The sequence below is a fragment of the Canis lupus genome, chromosome 16 (assembly GCF_048164855.1).
Source record: "Canis lupus baileyi chromosome 16, mCanLup2.hap1, whole genome shotgun sequence".
Lineage (NCBI taxonomy): Eukaryota > Metazoa > Chordata > Mammalia > Carnivora > Canidae > Canis > Canis lupus.
Genome location: NC_132853.1, coordinates 11,571,331 through 11,593,241, shown reverse-complemented (window position 1 = coordinate 11,593,241; position 21,911 = coordinate 11,571,331). Strand labels below are relative to the sequence as shown.

General features: G+C 48.0%; 1 protein-coding gene across 5 annotated transcripts in view; it reads left to right on the top strand.

Moving 5' to 3' along the window:
• Positions 1-21,911, top strand: part of CAMSAP1 (calmodulin regulated spectrin associated protein 1) — a 63,688-nt gene that overhangs the window by 31,030 nt on the left and 10,747 nt on the right. For 3 of the 5 annotated variants that reach the window (XM_072778631.1, XM_072778634.1, XM_072778633.1), the window contains 8 exons: positions 4,086-4,166; positions 5,166-5,198; positions 7,815-7,956; positions 15,342-15,481; positions 15,570-15,666; positions 19,822-19,999; positions 20,345-20,436; positions 20,929-21,013. In XM_072778631.1, the coding sequence (XP_072634732.1) occupies positions 4,086-4,166; positions 5,166-5,198; positions 7,815-7,956; positions 15,342-15,481; positions 15,570-15,666; positions 19,822-19,999; positions 20,345-20,436; positions 20,929-21,013 (848 nt within the window). The remainder of the gene's footprint in view (positions 1-4,085; positions 4,167-5,165; positions 5,199-7,814; positions 7,957-15,341; positions 15,482-15,569; positions 15,667-19,821; positions 20,000-20,344; positions 20,437-20,928; positions 21,014-21,911) is intronic. The other 2 variants (XM_072778632.1, XM_072778635.1) reach the window with 1 other exon arrangement.

The window sequence follows — 21,911 nt, the reverse complement described above, 5'->3', positions numbered from 1 at the left end:
GAGAGACACAGAAAGAGAGGCAGAGGCCCAGGCAGAAGGAGAGGCAGACTCCATGCAGGGACCCCGATGCGGGACTCGATCCCAGGACTCCCGGATCACGACCTGAGCCAAAGGCAGACGCTCAACCACTGAGCCACCCAGGTGTCCCCCACTTTACACTCTTAAAAATTACTTAAAAATGTATTTTAAAGAATTAAAAAAAATTTAATCAATATTTTACCATTTAGACATTAAAAACAAAAATTTAATAATTTGCTTAATAGTAACAGTAAACTCATTTCATGTTAGTAATTATTATAAATAATGTATTTTTATGAAGAATAACTATTTCCAGAAGAAAAAAATATTTTACAGTTTTGTACATTTCTTTAGTATCTGTCCTCCTGGAAAATAAGTTGGATTTTCTTATCTGCTTTTGCATGGAATTTGCTACAGTGTGTTTCTGTTGAAGTGTATGAAGATGCATCTTTGTGTGGATACATAGCTTGAAGAGAGGAGAGTGCGGATGGATGTGTTTGAGATGATAGTGTCGCAGGATGCCATCCTCTCTTCTACTCTCGATGTGGCCTCTTCTTTATGATGAGCTGTGCAGACTCTGGGCTGCCAGTCTTTGTGCCATCTTCTGGATTATTTGCACAGATGTGGATGATGTCTGGGTGTATCTGTGGGACAAGGGAAGCTTAGGGTCCTCCTATTTCACTGTCTTCCCTGCAAGTCCATATGCACTTCTCTTTTGTTTGTACACCGAAACCCAAAAAGCAGTAGTTTTCTTTTTTTTAAGATTTTATTTATTTATTCATGAGAGACAGAGAGAGAGAGAGGCGCAAAGACACAGGCAGAGGCAGAAGCAGGCTCCATGCAGGGACCCTGACATGGGATAGAGCCCGACGTGGAACTTGATCCCAGGTCTCCAGTATCGGGCCCTGGGCTGAAGGTGACGCTAAACCACTGAGCCACCTGGGATGCCCAAGTAGTAGTTTTCTTTTCTTTTCTTTTTTTTTTTTTTAAGATTTTATTTATTTATTATTTTATTTATTTAGTTATTTATTTATTAAGATTTTATTAATTTATTATTTATTTATTTAAAGATTTTATTTTATTTAAGATTTTATTTATTGTCTCTGAGAGACACACAGAGAGAGAGAGGCAGAGACACAGGCAGAGGGAGAAGCAGGCTCCATGGAGGGAGCCCGATGTGGGACTCGATCCTGGGTCTCCAGGATCACGCCTTGGGCTGAAGGCGGCGCTAAACCGCTGACCCACCTGGGGTTGCCCCCAAGTAGTAGTTTTCAAAGATTAATCACAATATGAGATTTGAAACTATTACCAATTCTTAAAAATTTTTTAGATAAAATTGACATTATAAAATATGCTATTTTAAAGTCTACAGTTCCATTTTTTTTTTAAGATTTTATTTATTCATGAGAGAGAGAGGAGGCAGAGGTAGGAAGAAGCAGGCTCCCCATGGAGTTGGGAGCCCATTGTGGGGCTCGATCCCAGGACCCTGGGATCACGACCTGAGTCGAAGGCAGACACTTAATGGACTGAGCCACTCAGGCACCCCTTGTAGTTTTTAATATATTCACAAGGTTGTACAGCTGTCATCACCAATTTCAAACGTTTTGATCATGTCTAGAAGGAAACTACCCATCACCACTCACTCCTTGTCCCCACCCCAGCCCCTGACAACCACAGACCTGCTTCCTGTCTCTGTGGAGTTGCCAGCTGAGGGAATTACACACCAGCAGGACCATATACTGCAGCCTTCTGTGTCTGGCTTCTTTCGGTGTCATGTGTTCTCCTGCCACCCAGGTCGTAGCATGCACCGGTACTTCATTCCTTTGTACGACTGAATGGTCCCTCCGTTGTGCAGATGAGCCATGCTGTCTCTGTGTACTCATCAGCAGATGGGACGTTGGGGTTGTGTCCACTTTCTGGCTGTCATAGATAGTGCTGCTGTGGTCGTTTGTGTATGAGATTTTGTTTGGATGTGTGTCCAAGTTTCTTGGGTATTTAGGGATGGAATTCCTGGGCGGAAACTCAGTGTTTACCTTCTTGAAGGAGTGCACCATTTTACATTTCTTCAGCAGTGTCTGAGGCTTCCAGTGTCCCACGTCCTTGCTGGCACTCAGTTTCTGATTATTTGATGTGCACCGTTCTAGAGGATGTGAAGTGGTGTCTCGTGGCTTAGGTCTGAATCTCCCTAATGATGGGAGCTTCTTCTCATTTCCATGTGCGTGTAGGACATTTGTAGGTCTTCTCTGGAGAGAATTCTCTTTATATCCTTTGTCCATTTTGAAATCAGATTCTTTGTCAATTTATTGTTATAAGAATTCCTTTATTTGTTCCAGATACTAGATCAGTGACTTTTGTCTCTGGTTATATTATTATTATTATTTATTTATTTTTTTAATTGATTTTATTTTTTCATGAGAGACACAGGGAGAGGCAGAGACCTAGGCAGAGGGAGAAGCAGGCTTCCTATGTGGGACTTGATCCCAGGACCCTGGAATCACACTCTGAGTCGAAGGCAGATGCTTAACCACTGAGCCACCTGAGTGCCTCTGTCTCTGGTCATATTAAAAGTCCACTTATGGTTCCTGTGTTCTTCCTGGCCCTGCCACTCACCACAACTTTGTGAACTCACACACCGGTCATTTGGAGCATGGTGCATGGAGGGCTGTAGAGATCTTCTCAACGTTGTCAGATCTCGTGAACGGTATCAGAAATTACATTCGTTAACGTCACCATCAGTCTAATCGGAAAATCCTTTCCACAGTAGAAAGCTGTCTAGCAAATGACAGAAGCACATTTTCCAAAGTATTTTTTATTATGAAAAATTGTAAATGTGAAGAAATATACAGAGAACACCCATGTACCTACACTTAAATTTTACATTTTGTGATACTTGCTCTATTATTTATCCATCTGTCCATCTCTTTTGATTCACTTACTTTAAAATTTATGTATATTGATTTTTCTTCTTTTTAAGACAGATTTTCTACTTTCTTGATTGATTTGCTTGAGTTCATTTATCTGTATTCTTGTTTATTTGTGTTAAGATTTATTTATTTGAGAGCAAGAAAACACTAGTGGTGGGGAGGGGTAGAGGGAGAAACCTGATGCTCTATCCCAGAACCCTGGGATCATGACCTGAGCTGAAGGCAGACACTTAACTGACTGAGCCACCCAGACGCCCTATCTGTATTCTAGTTTAATAAAACATTAGTTCTCTGTTTTTTCATTTGATTGTAGCTTTGACCACATCCCTTGAAGCATTGATGAGTATTTTTCTCCATGATTTTATTTATTTTTTAAAGATGTATTTATTTTCGTGGGGGACAGGGTGGGGGAAGGACAGAGGGAGAAGGAGAGAGAATCCTTAAGCAGATTCCATGCTGAGTGAAGAGCCCGACTTGGGGCTTAATCTCGGACCCCAAGATCATGACCTGAGCCAAAACTGAGAGTTGGAAGCTCAACCGACTGAGCCACTCAGGTGCCCCTCCATGGTATTATTTTATAATTGCAATTTTGATTTTATCTTTGGGTTAATCATTCAGGAGAGAATACTTTAATTTCTAATAAGCTGTATTCGTTGTTTAAGGGGTGTACAATTAAATTTTACTATTAATGTTTATTTGGTGTCACGTGTGAATGGGTAGGGGACATGTGAGCTACCTGCGAGGCTCAGCAGCAGGGTGTCCCAGCCACATGGTCTCAGCAGTGGCATTTGCTGATGGTGACAGCTTGTACTATTTGTGCGTCCCAGGCTTTCGCGATGTGGCTCTGTCATGAGGTGGCAAGTGTCACAAGATGTGTAGAGGCACGGAATGTTTCCTGGAGTGGCAGGCCAGCTTTGGTCCCCACATTGAGCCCAGATCCTGTGGAATACATATATTACTGCATATGTATAATTGTCTTAAATGATCCCTGTGTCTAAGGGGACACAAACAAGCGAGGTGGGGGGGTCTCCGGGTGGCAGAGTGAAGAAATAGATGTGAAGATATGGAAGCCATTGCCCTTTTATTTATTTTATTTTTTGTTTTTTGCCATTGCCCTTTTAATGCTTTTTTCTTCTATTTCAGGTAAATCTTAAAATGAGAGAGATAACAGAGAAAGAAGTTAAGTTAAAACAGCAGTTATTGGAAAGTCCAGCTCATCAAAAGGTAAAGGGTGAATTTAACTGTTCTGGAATGCCTCTAGTTAACATTGCTCCCAGTTTGAAAGAATTGTGTCGGTGTTGACTCCTGGCTTATTCTCTATTTGCACTGCCCCAGAGAGGAGTGAGACTCCGAGGTCTCCTGGCAGACTGGCTCTGCAAGTGCCTTGGAGGTGGGCATGGCAGTGTGCTCCTCGTTTCTCCCTGGCCAGGGGGTGGTCTTGTATTTAACTTTGGAGGGTGACGGAGACGTTGGGAGGTATTAGAAGCTCAAGAATGGGGAGTGGACAGGGTTACCTGGGAATTAGCTTCTAGATTTCACCAGTTGAGAAGATTGCCTGCTGTCAAAGGTGCCCTTGAAGATCCCTTATATTGCCTCTGAGGCCCAGTGTAGCTGGTGGTGTGTCTCTAAAACCCTGCATGGAATTCAGGCAGATAATGTTACGTGTCTCATGAAATGACACAGATGGTGCCTTAGACATTCTGGTCATTTCTGTCCCATCCTTTCCCTATGATAGTATTTTTTTTTGCTAATAAGCAGGTGTGTGACTGAATCCATCGTAAACATGTAATGTGGCCTGATTGCATCTCTGGTCTCAGCGTCCCCTTGCCGCCTCCTCTTGCTCCTGGATTCTGGGGATGCTGGGGGCACCACACCCTGGGCCACACTTTTGTGAGCCCCTGTGTTGCTCAGATGGGCACAGATGACGCACTGAGAGCCTCTCTGAGTTGCAGTTGGCACCTGTCCTTCGTGATGCCTGGCCCATGCCGAGTTTCCAGGGCTTCCTTTGCTCTTGCAGAGGCTAGTGTTGTGGAGGTGCCTGTGCCCTTCCACTTCCATCATGTGATGATAGAGGGTGTTCAGGTCACGGGCCCCGGACAGGACTTACCTCTCAGAGGACATCCCAGCTCTCTTGTGAATGTGTGATGGTGTGTGTGATGCGGTCCATCCGTGGCCTGCCTGCTGTGACACTCTCTCCTGCTTCCTCCCCTGCTTCCTGAGCAGTCCCCCTCCAAGTGGTACTGGAAGTTAGTGCCCGTAAGTGAACTCCGTGCGCGCCAGCTGCATCCAGACAGCCATCCTGTTGCAATCACTTGCTTCCATTAAACAGCTACTCACACCTGAACCTGTTTCTTTTGTTTAATGTCCTCTTTGGTATTGTTGCTTTTCTACAGTATGAGTGATAACCTGATTCTGGGCTCAATAGGCTTTTTGTAGACCACACTCACTCTGGTTTTGCCCAATTTCTTAGGTAATTTTACAGATAGAGTTTTGTGTTTCTTCTTATGGACACTTACTTTTTTATGCAATGGACATAAAAGAGGATCCATCCCTATTCTAGCAGATACCAGAAGGAATCCTCTAATTTCCAAGTTACTTATCTTCCCTAATGGTGGTATTTAACGTGACATCTCTTAGTGTAACATGGGTCATCTGATGAATGCAGGTAGCGTGCCTCGTGGAAGGCTGCTCGTGTGGCAGAGAGGGACCTCCTTCTTCAGAGATGTCTGCTGGGGTGTGTGGAGCAACCCTGCTGCCTGCCCGCCAGCCTGAGGAGGGCAAAAGAGCAGCCAGGCAAGGGTCTGAATTGGATCAGCAGGGATACAGGATTTCTGGAATCCAGCATAACATTAAATAGGAATTTTCCCAGAGAAAGTTAGAGTCGTGATTTGGATCTACAGTTTTAGCTGTGCTCTACTTTGTTGTGTGTTTTAGAAGCAGAGCCTGTTTGTTACACAATTCCTGTGGAAAACTATTTGGCACTCCAGGTGGTGCATTTTAGAATGAAGTTTTGGAACACAGGTCTTTATGGAGACCTTAATTGCCCATTCTTTTAGTTTAACTATTCGGACCAGGTGGTCCCTTGAATTTTATCACAAGGGAAATACCATGGCTGTAAGCTGGTCAGCGGGATCCATGTGATCTGTTCTGCTTTGTGGCCAACTTTGGGGATGACCTTGCTTCTCTTGGAGATACTGAGTAACAAGGAAGAGGACAGCCTTGTTAGTATTTACACACCTCTTCACTTCTGAATCCTGAAGGCCAGAGAGGTAAATACTAAGTTACGTTATTTAGTGAGGATATTGTCAGAAATTGAACTGTCCTGTGAGAAGCTAGGTCTCAGCTAAGATCTTACAGAAACTGAAAAAGGTGACCAAGAGCAGTGAGCCTGCAGGTTCCCTTGTGGATGATGGTAGCCATGGCTGTGCCCACAGCGTCCAGCAGACGGGCTGGTGAGGATGGGCATGGGAGGGTGTGGTCAGGCCGGCAGGCTGAGACGCATTGCCCTGGTGGCTGCGGCCTGGAGGTTTCAGTGAGCTGGCTTGGAGGTAGTAATCACACAAGCTCTCTGGATCCTGCAGTTCAGTTGTTTTCCCTTATTTTAAACACACGCCATCCATCTTCACTGGAGAAGCCATTTGCTTTACTGCATGCTGTGGTCACTCACCATGTGTGCTGTCTCGTGTGTGTATGTGTCTGTGGAGGCCTGGCCTGGCGCATGCCCTTGTGCCCTGCATGCTGCAGCCCCAGACCAGCCCTATGGGCAGTGCGGGCGGGCTGCCTGTTGTAGCCTGTGTTACGGGCCCTGAGAAACAAGTTAAAGTCTCCGTCAACACAGACTTCACAGACATGAAATAAACCGTATTCCTGTTTTGAAAAAATATGTTAGGTGTGTCTTACGCCAAATATTAGTATTGATTATTCTCCCCTGTACATTTATTCAGACAACTTTAAATTCTCGATTGCCGAGAGAGATGGTTTTTCTTTGGGTTGAACCCCTCTGCCTAAGTCTCAGAAATCCACAGTCGTTAGTATGGACTGCTGGTTTTCTTTCTCTTGTTGGTATTGTGTACTTTCTTCCCTTCAAGAAGATGCAGCTGTATTGTGAATGTTAACGCAGAAGAACCTGAGCGAGCGCGCAGCAGGACGTTTGGGACAGGTGACTGCGTGGACTCCCCTTCCTTGGCGGCTTGTGTGTCTGCACACACGTAACCAGACATTGAGTTGTGGGGGCCACGCTGGGAGGCTGGGGGTGGCTCAGAACACAGTGCACACCCTCTCCTCCGAAGGCAGAAGTATGGAAACCTTGCAAAGCCCCCTGTCTCCCAGAGCACCTTGCATGCATTCAGTCTCCTCATGCTGTGCCGTAGTTCTCAGAGGGTCCAGTTGATGTATACATGACATTTTGTCTAACCTGGTTTGGAGAATTTCTCAAACCGTATATTAATGATGTTTTGTACTTTTCTTGATGGCTGAGGTTAATGCTGATAATACTCAGAAAAGGAGTAGTAAGGCGGGTCTTCTGAGCCTAAGCTTGTTCACCATTTAACTTGTTTCTCATTCGTTCAGAGTGTGCGGCTTTTGGTAGCATAGCCGTGCATTCTGCCTCTGCTCTTGTGTGCCCCTTAGCCCCGGATGGCCTGGCGCCATCAGCAGTCAGTTGCTGTCTCCCAGGTTAGCCATGGTGCTTGGTTCCCTGGATCTTGGCATGTGTGTTCAAGGCAAAGGATGTCATCCAGACTCTCGAGCTTTTCCCATGTGATTGCCGTTGTTCTGACCGTCATCCAGTAGGCATTACATGAGTTCTCAGAATAACATCAGTCGTTGTGAAGGCACATCATGTGCAGACTGTTTTCCTTTTATCAACTGCAGGTGCGCTATCGCCGAGAGCACCTGTCCACAAGGCAGCCACCCTACTTCCCATTGTTGGAGGACCTGATGAGGGACGGCAGCGACGGGGCTGCTCTCTTGGCTGTGGTCCACTACTACTGCCCAGAGCACATGAAGTTGGACGGTGAGTGCAGAGCTTCCCCTGGAGTGGACCTGGGTCCTCCAGGAGCATCACACGCACACTGGTCCAAACATGTAAAAGATGGGGAGTAGCACACTCAGTCTTGATACCATCTGGGATATTCTCATACAGATTAAAAAAAGTACGAGGATGATGTGCTTATACTTAACTTGCATTCTTTTATCTCATGGAGAAATTGGACTTTGAAAGTATTTGGGTAAAGTGTTAAGTATGTGACTTTTCTTACATTTTGGAAGGGTTGGAATTTTGTCTGTCTTGCTACAATTGGTTTAAAACCTCTAGCAGCAGGGTGCCTGGGTGGCTTAGGTGGTAAAGCATCTGACTCTCCATTTCAGCCGAGGTCTTGATCTTAGGGTTGTGAACTCAAGCCCTGTGTTGGGCTCCACGTCCTACTTGAACAAAAACCAGTTAGAATCTTGTCTGGGGTTGGGAAAGTGCAGAATCTGATCATGAACGACTCCTGTGTTAGGCTGGTGACATTACAGTGCCAGTGCGTCTCTTAGGCACTCACAGCCTGATGGCAGAGCAGGGAACCCCATGACAGCAGATGCCTGCCGGGGCCTTGGGCACAGGAATTCTGATTTATGTTTGCTAAGCATCCTTTCTCTCAGAGGGAGGGAGATACAGGCCAAGAGCTTGTGCAGCCAACTACCCTACCTGTGAAATATCCAGGGAATGGAGCAGAAGTTGGTCCTGCCTCAACTACAATAGTGCTGGATTATATAGTTTTTGTAGCTAAAACGATAGTTGAACTTGAAAGAAAGGGAGAGTCTCTAGTTCCAGAGAGGGTCTCTGTCGTGGAGTGAAAATCCTGAGTTGACCCCTGTCAGGCCTCTCATGCTCATCTGGCCTCGGGCCCGTGCCCGTGTGTGTTTGTGAGCATTGTGACCAGACCAGGAAAGGGACTAGGAAAGGCCCACGTACTGGCCATGGAAAGATACAGGAGGCTTGTCTGAGGACTGTGGCCCTAGGCCTGGCGTGAAGGTCTTTCTTGAGGAAACAGCTGCCAGCGTGCATCAGGGGCACGAAGGGGTTGATACGTATGCTGCCTGTGTGGCAACGGGAAGGTTCTTCCTGAACTAAGCCCATCACTAGTGGAAGTCTTAGGTGGGGCACGAGGGAGAGTGGAATTGTGCTTATGGGGCCAGGGCCACCACGTACCCACAGAAAGTAACTACCCCCTGCTGAAGATGAGCTCATGGGAGAGCAGGGCCATGTGGAGAAACAGCCTGTGCAGAACCAGCAGTTACAACATGCAGGTTTGGCACCCAGGTGTGGGTGAAAAGGAGTGTTGGAACAAGAACACAGGATGCTCAAGATGACGAAGGACATAAAGGGTGGAACCCTAAGAGATGGGGGAGTGGGGTGGTTCAGTGTGTACTGGCACTTCCCTGTGTCGCCTTCTGTGTTCTGGGTCTTTCTCAGGTCTGCCTTCTGGCTCACCAGCGCAGACAGCTCCTAGCTTCCCTTGTGTCTGGCCTGCTCCTCTGACCTGTCCATGAATGTCTAGCAAGAGGGAGTTCTGGGATCCCTGGGTGGCGCGGTGGTTTGGCGCCTGCCTTTGGCCCAGGGTGCGATCCTGGAGACCCGGGATTGAATCCCACGTCGGGCTCCCGGTGCATGGGGCCTACTTCTCCCTCTGCGTATGTCTCTGCCTCTCTCTCTCTCTGTGACTATAATAAATAAATAAAAATTAAAAAAATAAAAAAGAGTTCTCATGAAGGAGGAGGTGGGAGCCTGGGAGGATGTGGCGGTGTTGATTGAGCCATGTGGCGTCCAACAACAGCACATTAGTGTAGGTTTTAAAAATGTCACAGTCCTGAGTTCAGTTACAGACACTGACTAATGGAGCCACGGATATGAGTGGAGGAAGACCATGGAAGATTCAGACACGATGAACAGGATTGGTCCAGTACACACACTGCCACAGCAGACGCTCTTTTAAAATAAGCAACCCAGGGGGTGGGGGTGGGGGCTGTCTGTAAAAAATGGACTTGATTAAACCCCCGAAAGAAACCTCAACAGATTGCAGAGAATGGATACCTTTCCCACAATGCAGTAAAATGAGAAATCTTTCTCCAAATCTTTAATGCTTAAAAACCAAAGAAGATACTTTGAAATATTTGTGGACCAAAGCCATAGTCATAGTGGGGTTCTCTTGTGTGCGCTCCACAGGGCAGGGTGTTTATCTGTTTTGTTCAGTGACACGTCCCACCCATGTCACTCGTGCCTGGGATGGGTCCATGTTCAGTAGACGCTTGTTGCATAACGAGTGAACAACACACACCCGAGCTTGTGTGCAGTTGCAGGCCACCGGGAAAGGCAAACGCATGGCCTCAGGGCACATTCTGGAAAATGAGGAATCTCAAAAATGAATGAACTAGGTTGATCTAGTGCATTAGGAAAGAAGCCCAGAGAAAGTGGAAGGAAGGAGAATGAGGAGTAGTAGCTTTCTCTCCCCTTCGGTGGTCAGAAATCCCCGACACAAAGGAGCTGAATTGCAGATTCCATCTTGGAGAAAAGCAGGACACATCTGGAGCATCGAGCACCTAATTACGGAGCAGCAGAGGAGCTCAGGCCAGGGAAGCAGGCCAGCCCTCCTGTACATCCAGGAAAGGCAGCTGAATGGACGTGCGAAGGACGTGGGATACAGCGGTGACTTGGTGGAGGTTCTTGCAATGACGGACTAGTCCTGTCGCCTCCATGAGGCAGTGGTGATCTCCCCACAGACCTTGGGAGACGAGTGTATGCTCTGGGGGTAGCTGAGCACACAGCTCTAGGCTCAGATGTCTCACGTACAGGCAGGCCTGAGGTGGCATGCTGAAATCAAGGCCTTGTGTAGACTTCTTCATACTGGAAGGTGGAGCTGGTTCTCCTCTCCATTTGCCTGCCCCGGGAAGCCACTTGTCTTCATTAGCTCCGTGGTGTCAGTCGGCTTACATTCAAAATGGGGAAGGACTCATTGATGAATAAAGAGGATACGGTACCTGTACACCATGGAATGTTATGCAGCCATAGAAAAAAAGGAAATCCTGCCATTCATGACCACACGGGTGGACCTAGAGGGTATCAAACTAAGTGAAATAAGACAGAGAAATATAATTTCCCTTGTGTGGGGAATGTGAAAAACCAAACAAAACAGAAATAGTGGTAAATACAGAGAAACAAAGTGGTGGTTGCTGAGGGGGGGTGGGCGCCATAGGTGAAGGGTGAGGAGGGCAAACCTCCAGTTAGAAAGTAAGTCACGGGGTGAGCAGTAGGGCACAGGGCGTGCAGTCAGTAATGCTGCAACAGCCTAGTGCCATGTCAGTTGGTGACCATACTCCCCGCATGAGCGTTTTATGTCTGTGATTGTTGAGTCACTGCTCTAGATCTGAAACCGATAAGATATTGTATGTCACTTATACTTTAAAAAATTGTAATTTCCCTCTCATCTTCCTTACTTTCATCATATCAAGTGGGATAAAATAAAGCTCTTGAAGACATTTGATTTTTACCAGCATTTCTTTGTATTACCAATTTTTTAAGTGAACATGTGTTTTATATCATTCATGGCATATTGACAGTTTTTATATCATTGAATGAATAAATGCATATGCAGTGCTGAAAAGACAACGGGGAAGGATTCGCCTCTGCAGACACCAGCCTTGTGCAGAAGTCTCACAGCCGCTGCCCTTTGACGGCCCCCCAAGAGGGCCTGCCTGCCGCCTCACCACAAAGCCTACTTTCGGCCCTCTTACCCTCGACTCTGGGTGGCTGCCAATCCCCAGACATTTGAGAAGGGCACCAGCCTGAAAGCGAGACCAAGTCAGCAGAGGCCGTGCAGGAGGGCAGGAGAAAACACGGGAGGTGAGGGAGGGCCCTGAACCTGTGGCCGGGGACAGGGTGCTGGAAGAGACTGTCGGGAAGACAGGGTCAGATACAGGTGTGCAGCATAACTGGGCACACATGGACTCTTGGAGATAAGATGTGGCTACTGATATTTAAGAGTTTGTTCAAGTGCCGGAGGCAGCTTTGGAGAGCTCTTCCCGAGAGTAGATCTCAAAAGCAAAGTGGACAACAGGTGAGAAGAGGTGGAAAAGTGAGGGGACAGGAGGGCGGGAGAACTTACCGTGGACAAGTTCAGAATGTGCAGGAAACGGTCTGTTAGAAGCCGCTGGCCACCTGTGATAGATGGGATGTGAGCTGGCAGGTTCTCAGCCCGGACAGCCTGCTGCAGACAGGCTCCATCTACCTAGTCTGCCCTCGGGGTCCTGCCCTCACAGTCCTGCCTCTGGAAGCCACCGGCCCTGAGTCCTGAACAAGGAGGGTCTGTTTATGGTCCTTGGAAGAAGATTTAAACTATATTCTTAGATGCCGAGAATCGGTGTACAGATTGTGATTTCCTTGGATTGTTTGTTACCAGTCCAGTAAATGTATTTTTACAGAAATGGACAAAGTACCGTAAAAATTCTCGTGGAAAAGTGGAGGCCAAAGGGGCACGGTTAGTGTTTTGTAACATTTTGTTTGGATAGGTTTACGTTTACAGGAGGACGTGCAAGGAATGCTTGCTGTACTTTACCAGATGTTCTTGCTGTTAGGTTTTCATCTGAACCTTTGGAGAAAGACTTGGAGGCAGTACCGGGAAAGCTGACGCACTAAGGCATGGTCCCCTCAGATTCTGTCAGGCGTCCCGGTGCTCTCCCCACCGCCGCTGCTCCCCGTGCAGCCTCAAGCCCAACCCGCTGCCCGAGCAGGTGTCCAGCCTCTTTGCAGCGCCCTGTCATCTGCAGCCGGTTGCCAGTCTTTCTTGTCTTTCTTGGTCTTTACCTTTCCAGGAGTACAGCAGCTTCTTTAGCTTGTTGAGTGTCCCTTGTTTGGGTCTGTTATGTCCTCCCGGTTAGTGTCAGGGCCTGCGTTCTCAGCAAGAATGCCCCAGAAGGGGTGTGTCTTCCCAGGGTGGGCCCAGTGTCAGTGAGCCCTTGGGTCAGGTGGTGTTGCCGGGCTTCTCCAGTCTAAGACCACTAGTTTTTGCTTTCATTAGTAGTTTGGGGAAGGGGCTCAGATTGAAAGCCTGTTTCTCATCAGGCTTTGCTCTGCTGGTGGTCCTCTCACATGTATCTGTTAGCCTGTGCTGCAGGGGGTGTAGTCTTCCCGCCACTGCTCGTGTGTTGATTTATATCAGGAAGGCCTCACAGGTTCTTGTTGTATCCAGTGGATTATAATCCATGGGTTCATTATTCTGTTGTGGGTTATTGCAAGTTTCAGGCAAGTTGATTTTGAAGCATAAGAATGTGGGTACTTGTCCCTGTAAAGACCAAGTTTTGTTGAACTTTACATTGGCCACACTGGGTGGCTTGGGCCTGGGAGAATCACATGGCCTGGAGGAGCCAGACTGGTGGCATTCCAGGGGCCTGGTGCTGGTGAGGCGCAGAGTGCCATGGAGGAATGGCCGTCCGTGGGGGAGGCTGTGTGGCCTCAGTCCACCTGAGGTGGGCGCCCCTGCCTTGGGTGAGAGACCTACACCTGAAAAGCAAAACTTTGGAATTTTGAGAGGATAATACAGGAAAATATTTTTAGGACATTGGTGTTGAGATGGATTATTGAAATTACAAAAAAGCACGAGCAATAGAAAAGATTACATTTAATCATAATACAGTTCAGTGTGCCGACAAAGGAACAGTATGAACAAAATGAAGCAATAAATAATATCCTTAAAAAATATTTGGAACAGACATACGTTAAAGGATCATCATATAAATCCTCTGGTAACCACAATGAGTAAAGAATTTGTACAAATTAAGAAGAAGATGGACAACCTTGGGAGAAAGAACAGGCTTCTGGTAGAAGAGGAAGTCAAGAATGACCCCATACTAGTGGCCAGCGATGTGCCATTTTGGAAGGGAGGATTTCACACCTGCCCAGGTGGTGCTGGCAGGCGGCAGTGGGCAGGTGGCCAGGTGTGCAGAGCGAAGGTCCTGGTCCTGCCAGCCCCTTCTTGGAGTGTTGCAAGTGCTGAGAGTGCACACAAATTTGGTTCTCCCAGCGTAATAGTGAAAATCGCAGGATGCTGTATAGCCATTCACATGAACGATGAAATCTGCTCCTGTCAACATAGATGTCTTGGAAACTTAAAACTGAGTTTGGGGGAAAAACAGGCTATGAAATGATGGGCGGAGTGTGTTCTCCTATATGTAAAACTCAAGAAAGCCAGGTCAGCAGTGTCGTGTTGATGGACACACAGCATTTGTGGCAACGTTGACACCCATGTGGGAGGGGGTCATGCAGCAGGAGGGGGGGTAGGGGTGGGCTTCAATATAGTCGGTAGTATTTTATTATTGAGAGGAAATATCTGAATCAGATAAGGTATGGTAGGCACTTTTTCCATCTGTGTGGAGGGTACTGGGGTATCTGACCCTAATATTTCATAAGCAGAATTTAAGGTAAGGAAGCATTTCTGAGCAGTATCAGCATGCTCAGTTACCCAGCTTCTCAAGGTTTCTCTGGAGAGTTGACCGTGCAGGGTGTGGTGTCAGGCCCTGTCCATCAGAGACTGTGGCACACCACGGTCGTGCTTCTAGAAATAATTATTGAAATTATTATTTTAGTAGTTATACTTCTGAGCTTGTTTTCTTATTTAGGTGTATTTGTGGCAGAACCACCATAAGCGCTCAGCGCAGCTCCTTCTGCATTAGTCCTGAGCTGTGTCCTGGTGTTTGTTCTCCGCCCTGTCCCCCAGCACCCACTCTCCCAGTACTTGACACCCAAGCAGGAATTACTCATTGGAGGGTCTGGCCCCCTGCAGAGCCATGTACATGATAGACTGTCCCACCCCAGATGCCAGGAGCTGCAGTCCCAACCTTTTGAACGGAGGGAGACTTCTGCTGGGTGTTGTCTCCTGATTTTTTTTGTGATCAGTAGTATTTGCTATTATTCCTTGGAGAGCCTGGTGTTTCCTGTTCTGTGCTCCGCCCCCCTCACCCCCCCAGTGGAGATCACTTCAGGCAGAGGATTTCCAGTTGGTGAAAGAAGCTTGGTAGAACATTAACTAGCGTGCAGCAAGGCCCTTTGATAAACTGCAAGGTGGGGGCCGTCTATTCCAGAGCCCCAGTCTTAGATCATGGAGAGTTTCTCTTAGGCTTTTTAGATGTTAACAGTTAAATTCAGATCCTGGAGATGCTCAGATCTTTTTCTTGAGTGTTCCCTTTCTGTATTTAGTGTCACTTGTATTCACTGTGATCTTTAAGTCTGTAGTGCTACCCTTTTAAATACTACCATTCCCTCCATTTAAAATGTGTTCAGGGCAGAACTAAACATACATACACGTATGCACACTTAGGGTGGAGACCATCTTTGTGATAAATCGTACTTTTCTCTTTATCCGTCAGATATATGCTTGAAGGAGGTAACGTCGATGGCTGACAGCCTGTACAACATCCGGCTTCTAAGAGAGTTCTCAAATGAGTATCTGAACAAATGCTTCTATCTCACCTTAGAAGACATGCTGTATGCTCCCTTAGTGTTGAAGGTAGCCGTGAATTATTAAAGACACATTTTTTAAAACCATTAGTGAATAAGCTACTTACGGATCCTTGTTTTTGTATGTTTTCCTTTAGCCGAACGTTATGGTTTTTATTGCTGAGCTCTTCTGGTGGTTTGAGAACGTCAAACCGGATTTTGTTCAGCCCAGGGATGTTCAGGAACCGAAAGATGGTGAGTGACAAACCTTCTGGGAATTGGTAGCTGTTTTGTCCGAGAGATGCCAGATAGAGAAGGTCCCCTTCGTGGGTCTCTGCCTTTCCATATGACATGGTGTTGAAGTGCTTTCTCCTGGGAATACGGAGAGCTATGTTGCTGTCTTCACTGCCTGTCTGCTGCTTTTGCACTGTGGCCCATAGCAGTTACTCCAAGAGCTTTTCAGAGGAGTGTGGCTTTGGGCCTGTGCTTATCCTGTAAAATCAGAATCCCAGCTTATTTGGAGAAGAGCTTCTGGATGGTTCTGATTAGCCTCCTTAGTTGGGAAGCTCCACTCTTGTCCACGAGAAAGAAATAATCTTACCATGGGTAAAATAAATCTGCCAGCATTTGAGAATCTATAAAGATTTAAGAAGATAGGATGAGAGAGTATCTTTATGTCTTTGTGAGTCCTTATAAAGAATCTAAAAAAGTGGCAAAGGAAATAATGAGAAATACAGCCACATTAAAATTAAGGTTTTCCTTTTATTGAAAGAAGATAAAGAGTTAAAAAAAAAAAACAACTGGTCACAAGGGGGAGAAGATGCTTACAAAATTTACATAGGTACCTGGTACCTAGAGCATATCCCTGGTACTCGGTATAACTGGTACTCAGAACTTATACCTGGTACCCAGGCATATCCTTGGTACCCAGTATAACTGGCACCCAGAGCATACCCCTGGTACCCAGTATAACTGGCACCCAGAGCATATCCCTGGTACCCAGTATAACTGTTACTCAGAACTTATACCTGGTACCCAGAGCATATTCCTAGCACCCAGAGCATAGATCTGGTGTCCAGAGTGTATACCTGGTACCCAGTATAACTGGCACCAAGAGCGTATCCCTGGCACCCAGAACTTATACCTGGCACCCAGAGTGTATCCCTGGTATCCAGAGTGTATACCTGGTACCCAGTATAACTGGCACCCAGAACCTATACCTGGCACCCAGAGCATATCCCTGGCACCCAGAGTATGTAAAAAGCTCATGCATATCAGTAAGAAAAAAGAATAGAAGAATGAGCAAAAGACTAGTAGCTCAGCAGAGTCGTACTCCAAGTGCCTGATAAACTTGTGGAAACATGCTCAGCCTACTTAGTGAAAACAGCAGTGATGAGCAGACACCCCAGCAGCTTGGCTGTGGGATAGTGGAACAGTGTGGGGGTTTTGGGGGGAGAAGGCAGGTGTGGTACCCCCCTTGCCACTGCCACCCAGCTCAGGACCCTTAGCACCATGTCTTCCTTGAGAGCCCGGTAGCCCGTTCTGCCTCTGCCAGTAGGGCTACCTCACCTGCCTGCCTCCCCACCATGTCCTGTGCAGTCACGCACTGCCCGTGACCCTTCCCTGTGCCTTGGACCTTGCCGTGCTCTCCCAGGCATCTCAGCATCCCCCACCCCTGCCCCCACCCCCACGGGAGTTCCCTCGGCAGCGAGGGTTGAGAATCACCTTTGGAGCAGAGCCAGCGCAGGAGTTGCAGATGGGAAACTGCAGGGTGTTGATCGTAGGGTGTTGTGACGTGTGCTCTGACCTGGAAGGGCTGGCCTCTGAAGGATGGGAGGTGGGTTGTTAGACCAAGTGGGAAGGAGGCTTGGAGGCAGCAGTGCAGGGAGAGGGAGCGCGTGTGAGGCTCACTCTGGGATGTGGTCTGCACAGCGGGGCTCACGACGGTCCCTCCCCCCCCGGCCCCTTTCTCTGTAAGGCGTGTCCTGGTCTGATGCTGGCCGTGTGGGTGCTGGGCAGCCAGGTCATGCCATGAGCTTTTGGCTGTAGGTGCGGCTGAGCCCTGCAGAAAGGAGAGGCAGATTCCAAGCAATATATGTGTGTGTATGTCTGTCAACGTGAGTCACTGGTCTTCCCACAGTTGAACTTGGTAGAGTAGACATGCTACCAAGTGGTCATTTGGCCTTTTCGAGGACTGGTGCCCTCTGAGGGGCTCTGTGCTGGCCGCATGCCTGCCTCTTGCCTCTTGCGTATGGGTCCCCTCACCTCTGGCCCTTCATGCATGTGTCAGTGTGCTGGGATCTGATGACAGGCTGGCTGGCTGGCAGTGACCAGCAGCACCTTTCCACATTCTGAATTGACCCACCTATTCACCCAGCTTGGGCATTTGTTTTATCAGCTGGCCAGCACGTGGCTGGCTCTAGGCAGGGGCTGCGGGGCTGCAGGGCTGCTGGGGCTGTGGTGGAGGTCACAGGCAGCCTGAGGTGCCGACAGTTGGGGTGCGTGTTTGATGGCCAGTTCGCCCTCATTACTGGGAGTGTTGTGACAGTGCTCAGCTTGGGACAAATCATTTTGGATATAGACACTAGGTGTCCTGTGGTCAAGGCACATGGTCTCTGCCATGCCCAGTGCATGCCAGGGCTTATTTTGCCTTTTTTTTTTTTTTTTTTTTTTAAGATTTATTTTTTTGGGGGGGAGAGAGCGTGTGCACACGGCACACATGTTGAGGGAGGGGCAGAGGGAGAGAGAGAATCCCAGACTCCCTGCTGAGTGCAAAGCCTGATGCAGGACTCAATCCCGGGACCCTGAGATCGTGACCTGAGCCTGAACCAAGAGTCATATGCTCAACCGACAGAGCGCCCCCCAGGTGCCCCAGGGTGTGGTGTTTGAAGCCACTGGAACCTGTAGACCGTGTGGCTCTCCTTCTGGTACCTGGAGTGCGGTGCCTGGGCCTGTGGAGGAGCTCTCTGTGCCCCCTTTACGGCATCTGTGTCACTAGGCAGGAGCAGGATTCAGATCGCCCTGTGTCACCTCTAGAACCCTCCTGCTGGATGCAGGCCCTGGGTGGTACAGTTTGTGTTTTACTTTGGATGGGATGACCTGGGTGCCCTTGACCCCTGGGCCCCCCGGTCTTGGTTCTGAGGTGTTGCTTGCCTGCTGGCAGTCTAGGGGGCCACCTGTGCTCAGAGCCTGAGGCCAGAGGATGCTGTACATGTTTCTGCCAGTGCAGCTACACTTGGGCCTTCCTTCCTGGCTGACTTTGGCCAGGACCCAGCTGGTTGCTTCCAAGGCAGCCTTGGGAATTGGAGATAGAGTCTATGGCTCTGTGTCCTTTGGGTCTTTGAGGGGGTGCTGGTGGTCACTGTCCCCCGATGGGATTAGGAGGAGTTGTGTTTTACTGCTGGGGCTGGAGTGGGGCGCAGCTTCTCGGGCTCCCCGCAGCATTCCTAGCACCGTGTGGCTGTTGCTTTGGCTATCATGTATGTTCATCCCCGGATGTAAGCAGGCAATCCTTTGGCAGCTGGACTTTGGTCAGCCTCTGCTTCCCTATCCTGGAAGGGCAGCAGTGATGCTTTGGGCCTCAGGGTGTCGGTGTGGACTCTTACCTGCGTCCAGCTGTCTGGGACATCTCCAGTGTCCCTTGTCCCCAGCACAGAGGCTCCTGAGTAAATGGTGTCTGTCCCTGAGGGGTCAGATTCTGGGGTCAGTGCTGGGTGGTCTTACCTCGGGGTTGTGGGTGCTCACCTCTGGTGACAACTCTTGTCTGGGTGGTTGGTTCCAGGCACAGACCCTGCCTCAGGCCCAGAGGTGGGGCATGTGGGAGCACCTCCTGTGGGGAGGGGGACTGCCCTCAGTACCCTAGCCGCCCATCCTTGGTTTCTTCTCCCGGGACAGGTGGACTGGTACTGTCTTGAGCCCGGGACAGCCGCAGTGGTCAGTGGAGGGGTGGTCAGAGACACCAGTCAGCTTCACCACTTCTTGCTCTAATCTGCGGTGTAGCTTTTAATTTTGGTATAATATTTGAAGTATTCATTACTGCAAGATACATTTGTTGAATTTGAAACCAGTTTTTTTGAGAAGTTTGGTTTCAAGTAAAAGTTGCATTATTTTTAGTTCTTTTTTTTTTTTTTAAGATTCTATTAATTTATTCATGAGAGGCACAGAGAAAAAGGCAGAGACATAGGCAGAGGGAGAAGCAGGCTCCCTGCAGGGAGCCCAGTGTGGGACTTGATCCCAGGACCCTGGGATCATGCCTTGGGCCGAAGGCAGATGCTCCACCACTGAGCCACCCAGGAGTCCCACATTATTTTTAGTTCTTATAAAAGCTGCAGGTTTTTTTTTTTTTTTAGGTGCTTCTGTTTTGAGTAACTGTAATAATGTGAACATTACTATAAATTGCCATTTGTGCAGCTAAAACAGTGTCACACCACAAGAGCAGTCGGCCTCCCATTCCAATCTCCAACGCCACCAAGCGCAGCTTCCTGGGCAGCCCCGCAGTGGCAAGCCCGGCCGACCCGCAGCCACCCACTCAGCCGCCAGCCGAGGGCGGCCCCAGGCAGCGCCTGCGCCCGGAAGAGCCTGAGCACCTGTGAGTCAGCATCCCGCTGCCCTTTTCCTGTCACTTTGTAGTTTGAATCACAGTGTCCTTCTGAAGGGGTGATGGAGAAGGTGCTGGGGGGTTGGCAGTGGAGGGCCCCCCAGGCAGGCAGGTGGTGATCACAAGTCACCGTGACCCCGAGTGCCACTTTTGGGGATATTTATCCCAGGTTTGAAGTTCTTGGTTCTCCTTTGGCTTGTTTAAGAATTAATTTTTCCCAGAGAAACTCTGGTTTCCTGGTTGATTGCTATGAATTCGTGCTGCTGTTTATTGTACATTTGCTGTGGACCTTGCAGACCGATCAGCCAGTGATGCTCTCCTGTTCTTTCCATTTAGGGGGAAAGGGGCCTCTGCCTTTAGCCCGTCCCACCCTTTACTGCCCCTGAGACAGAGACAGCAGAAGGCCGTGCAGGGGGAGGGCCCTCCTGGTAAGAGCACTGCTTCCCTCCACCCTCCTCTGTCCTTCCTCCTGTAACTTAATTGGAATAAGCGTTCTCAAGTTGAACCTTCCTACCGTGATGTAGTCATTTTAGTGAGAAAGATTATGGTAGAAAACATTTTAAATTTATACTGATATTCCTTAGAAATTACAGTCTTTACAGTGAGAATATCATTAAAATCTAATAAGTTGTATGAAGTATACATAAAGTTGCTACATTGTGCCTAAGCAAGAACTTCTCTATTGATGTTTACGTAAGTTCTGATTATGTTATATCATGATTTGGACTAATCCCTGAATTATGTGTTACTTATTGAAACTGGAAATTTCCTTTGGTGTGAGATTTACCTGCTTTTCTCAGGCAGTTCTGGGGTACTGGGTTAGGGTGCATTTCCTTAGAAATGGTTATTACGTTGAAAGAACTGCAGATGCTATGAAATCAGCCACTTAATATCAAACACCTTCTTTCCTCTACATGCAGATCAACGACACCGGTCCAATTCTTTAACCCGAGTTGACGGGCAGCCACGGGGGGCAGCAGTAGCATGGCCAGAAAAAAAGAACAGGTGACCTCTGTGTTTCAGATAAGTTTCTGTGCATTCGTTAGGCTGACAGCAATTTTGCACGTGGGGTCCAAGGCCCCTGGGCTCGCGGAGACCCACCCAGGGGTCCGCGGGTCACCACCGGTTCCTGGTGGTGCTGGGGTGCTCGCTGCTGGTCTCACTCTTGTGACAGGGCTGAATCAGGGTCACACGTGGGCGTCTGGGCCAACAGGAGAGACAATTATAAAAGTGTGTCATGGGCAGCCCGGGTGGCTCAGCGGTTTAGCGCCGCCTTCAGCCCAGGGCCTGAGCCTGGAGTCCCGGGATTGAGTCCCACATTGGGCTCTCTGCATGAAGCCTGCTTCTCCCTGTGCCTGTGTCCCTGCTTCTTTCTCTCTCTCTGTGTCTGTCACAAATAAATAAAATCTTTTAAAAAAATAAATAAAAAATAAAAGTGTATCATGCTGTAGACTTTTTTATTTTACAAAATATGTTTTTTTTTTTTTAAGATTTTATTTATTCATGAGAGACACACAAAGAGAGGCAGAAACAGGCAGAGGGAGAAGCAGGTTCCCCACAGGAAGCCCGATGTGGCACTCGATCCCAGGACCCTGGGATCACACCGAGCCAAAGGCAGACGCTCAACTGCTGAGCCACCCAGGTGTCCCAAAAATATGAAATTTTTCAGACTAGTTTATTGTAATCTTTAGTCGTTTTTTAAAAAAAGTCTCAGTTTTAATTTCTAGTGTGATAAATATTAATATTGATAAATATATAATAAAAGCTCTCTGAGGCCCAGACTTTTAAGGGTGTAAAGGGGTCCCGGGACCTAAATGTTGAGAATTGCCACACTTAAGCTGGTCTCTGGTTGTCCCTCGCCTTGGGAAAGGGTTTGCTTAAATCTCCTAGACTTGAGATTTGT